The 3,827-nt window shown below is 33.7% G+C and overlaps 1 protein-coding gene across 2 annotated transcripts; it reads right to left on the bottom strand.

Annotated features, from left to right (window-relative positions):
* Window positions 1-809: 809 nt before the first annotated feature.
* On the bottom strand, window positions 810-3,089 carry LOC112903981 (senecionine N-oxygenase-like). Of its 2 annotated transcripts, none has more exons than XM_025980034.1 (5): window positions 2,985-3,089; window positions 2,016-2,214; window positions 1,822-1,963; window positions 1,459-1,758; window positions 810-1,394 (listed from the first exon to the last, which is right to left on the bottom strand). In XM_025980034.1, exons 2-5 carry the CDS (start codon window positions 2,201-2,203, stop codon window positions 1,107-1,109), a joined length of 918 nt encoding a protein of 305 aa, XP_025835819.1. In that variant the 5' UTR covers window positions 2,204-2,214; window positions 2,985-3,089; the 3' UTR covers window positions 810-1,106. The 2 variants fall into 2 exon arrangements, with proteins under 2 accessions (XP_025835819.1, XP_025835818.1); XM_025980033.1 differs by lacking the exon at window positions 2,985-3,089 and adding an exon at window positions 2,271-2,733.
* Between the last annotated feature and the right edge of the window lie 738 nt (window positions 3,090-3,827).

The following is a 3,827-nucleotide window of genomic DNA, read 5'->3' as shown; positions in this document are numbered from 1 at the left end:
TAACCTTTTCTACCCACGATATCCTCATCATCCGCCTATAACACCACATTTCGAACGCTTCTAACCTTTTCTTTTCCGCCGCGCCCACCGTCCATTTTTCGCACCCGTACAATGCCGTGCTCCAAGCATATATCTTTAACAACTTTTTTCGAATTTCCAAAATTGTTCGCGAGCACAGAAGTGACTTCTTTTTATTAAAGGCGACACGACCCTGCGCTATCCTCTGCTTTATATCCCTACTACTCCTTCGATCCTGACTTATCTGACTTCCTAGGTATCTAAAATTTTAGTTTTACTTTTATTTATTATCATACAGTACTGGTCTGTCAGGACCGCTTCCATTTTATTTAAAGCTATCTCCTTGCTAGATGCTAATACTGCTATATCATCTGCAAATCTAAGCATACTAAAATTTTGCCCTTGCACATCTATCCCTACAGTTGTACTGTTTTTAATGATGTTGATGACGTCTTCGATCTATACATTAAAAAGTAGCGGTGACAGTGTGCATCCCTGTCTGACTCCCTTCCTAATATTTACTTCTCTACGTTGCATCCCCAGCTCTATAACTGCCTGTTGCTNAATCCCTACATTTTTAAGTATATTTAACATATTGTCCCATTTAACATTGTCAAAAGCTTTCTCTAAATCTACAAATCCTATGTACGCACTCTTTCCTTTTTCTATCGTTTTCTCTATTGTTACCCGTAAAGCTAGAATGGCTTCCTACGTTCCTCTATTTCTTCTAAACCCAAATCTTCCCCTAATAGTTCTTCCTCCCTTTTTCCCATCCTCCTCTGTACAAAAATCACCTAGAATCTTCCACGTACAGCGCCTCCTAACGTGATGGTAACAACAGTAAAAAAAAATTGCAGCTTTTGACTGCTGCTCCAATAAGAATGCATAAACCGCTCTAAAAGATTAGATGAGGCTACTGCTGGATAAGATAGGTTAGATTAGTAGCTTTTTCAATTTTCGATTTTTCATCTCCAACCCCCACGCCTTCCTCCTCCGCTCCTACTTAAAAACATTTGTTTGCGTTTAACAAAGTCATTTCCGCCCTCCCCCTCCGTTTTCCTTCCCCAGCCGACGTCCGAACATGTCAGTCATAATGTAAAATTTGCTGTTTTTTTACACGTTTTACAATTTGTCATGTCAAAATTTATCTTGACGTTTATTAAATACCTAATTTTGTTATACATGGGGTTATTGTTTTGAGTTAAGTACATATGCTTGTAAATTACCTTACCTGTACAATATAAAATTACATCGATATTTTCTTCCGTTCCGTCATTAAAAACAACGGAATTTTTAAATATTTCCTTAACTATCGGCTTGAGGTAAACGCTGTTGGGCAATTTTATTGGAATAACATTTCTATGACTTAAAAAGACCTGAAATTAGGTATTAATACGTACTTGGAATAAAAACGAAAACTAAAATTTCGTATAATCACACCTTCAAGGCAACTTTAGAAAGTAATCGAGAAATGTCGATTCCGGAAGGACCTCCGCCTATAATAAGGACCGTCTTACCCGTAAATATTTCGGCAATTCGGTAAGCATGACTATGTAATTTCATTCCTTCAAAACCTGATGCGCCCTTTATATCTGGAATGAAGGGTTTTTCGTAATGTCCATTGCAAACCATTACGACGTTGTAAATATGCTCTGTTTCGGTTTTACTTTTAACATCTAACAATTTCACTAACCACTTTCCATTCGTTAAACTTTCAATTTGCTTAACGTAACTGAAAAACTGATTCAATAATGACCATTTCAATTTTTACGTCGAAACAAATAATAAACTTAAATATCATACCTTAATATGTTCATCGATGTGAAAATGTTTAGTGAAATTTTCGAAATACTGTAAAACTTCTGCTTGATATAGATATGACCTTTTCAACTCTTCCGGATACGTGAAACCACCGAAGGTCATTAATTCTTTCGGCAAATTTGTGCTATAACAAAATTAATAAACAAGTTTGGAACAATCAGACATTCCATTTTTACCGTAAATTTTTATACATAGATGAGTGAACCGGCAAGTCGTTTTCATCCAGATCTGTTTTATCGGTGTAAACCCATGTACCGCCAACTGCTCCTGTTTGTTCATAAATGTCGTAATCAAAGCCTGCATCAGCACAATATTTGGCACTAATTAATCCTGAAGGACCGGCGCCGATAATTGCCACCTTCATTGTTTGATGCCCTACAATTTTATTTATTTTAATATCCATTGATGAGAAAATTGTTTTATGGATATACCTTGATTTGAACAGACAAAAATAAATACAATTATTGAACAAAAAGCCAAATGCATTTTATTGACGAATAAACAGTAGGAAGACACAGCAGATAGGTATGGAAAACACTTCAAAACACAGAAGAATTGAACAAATTAGTTTGACTGTTTTAAAGGCAATAATTATCTAAAACGTTGATGTTATTATTTATGTATGAATTGCGTATTCATTTGACGATAAAAGAAGTTTTAGTTTCTTAGTATTATTTAAATGTAATCCGCAAGGTTTCCTTCATACGTCTAAGCAACATAGATTACGAGGTAGACGTGTGTGGTGCATAAACTCGAGAAATTCACAAACAAAACTTTAATATCATTTAGCGTTTTTCAGGAAAAAGTCGAAGTCAGATTATAAAGCAACAAAAAGCGATAACAAACGAAAGAAAACGTCAATAAGCTTGTTAATTTCACTGATTTTACATACATATATAAGGTAGATGTAGGTGAGCTGTAATGATTTCAGTTTAACTTATCATAAGCACCAGGAGGTGGCGCCATAAATACTAAGAATCAATTTTAGGAATAAGTCTTAGGATTACGTAATACCTAACTACTACGTTATATTAGTTTATGAAGAAAAGAAAATCGAATAGCAGAATATGTTTTACGTTTTATAATTATTAAAAAGCTACAGTATAAGACTTACCTTTACAGCATAACTGAAGCAAAATTCTTACCTTTCTTTATGTTTTAAGATACCAATAGTTTGGACTTGGACAAAAATAATTATGGAACGAACAAATAGCAAGGTATTTGATCGACACGATGCCGAATATACAATTATTAGATAATTCTCCAAAAGTGCTCTAAACGTATTTTTATCGTACGCTAATCTTATTATAAATGAACGACATACAAATTTTTTTAATGTTTATTTATTACCGATTATATTACAATTATCTTGTAGTTTATCATTACCGCCAACATAGGTAGAGATTTCCATTTTACATTCCACTTACAGAAGATAATTGTACTTTAAAACATTGTAATTTGAATTGCGTATAGGCAGCGTACTTTAACAAATTTTATGAGCGCTGGTACACTGCTGCACAACCGTAATTAAAAAGCTGTGCACTTATTAGAAACGAATAAGAACAACGACAGTTTAACTTAACAATTTATTTACTATATACAAAGAGATATTACTACGATGTAAAACAGATTCTTAATAATCAAAATTTCTATGTACAAAGTATTTATTATCTTTACAACCTAGTGGGGTGACAAATTGTCGTTGGTAGCAGAGAGGGCGGCTTTTGATAGTAAACAAGTTTCAACAAGTTTTAACGATTTAACCAAAAGCATCAATGACCTGCCTTTAAGAAGATTAGGTACCAAAATTTCCGCGTACCCAAATAAATTTTATGGTGTACTAATAAAGCTGCGACCCTTGCAAACATGGACAAAATAACGTTGAACATTCCTTCTTGAATAACGAATTGAAATGAAATTTTTCTCAAACTAACTATGAAATAAACATAAAGGAATATATAAATAAACATAAATGAATCTAAACAAAC

This window comes from Agrilus planipennis, unplaced genomic scaffold, assembly GCF_000699045.2.
Source record: "Agrilus planipennis isolate EAB-ADULT unplaced genomic scaffold, Apla_2.0 scaffold2147, whole genome shotgun sequence".
In the NCBI taxonomy this organism is placed as follows: Eukaryota; Metazoa; Arthropoda; class Insecta; order Coleoptera; family Buprestidae; genus Agrilus; species Agrilus planipennis.
This window is presented reverse-complemented; position numbering and strand designations above follow the sequence as displayed.

Bases quoted from the DNA above. Each gene is read 5' to 3' on its own strand.
- LOC112903981 (XM_025980033.1), bottom strand. From the start codon at position 2,325: ATGCATTTGGCTTTTTGTTCAATAATTGTATTTATTTTTGTCTGTTCA. The intron at 2,215-2,270 runs GTATATCCATAA...ATAAAATTGTAG, and splicing joins TTTTGTCTGTTCAAATCAAG to GGCATCAAACAATGAAGGTG. The intron at 1,395-1,458 runs GTGTGATTATAC...ACCTAATTTCAG, and splicing joins TTTCTAAAGTTGCCTTGAAG to GTCTTTTTAAGTCATAGAAA.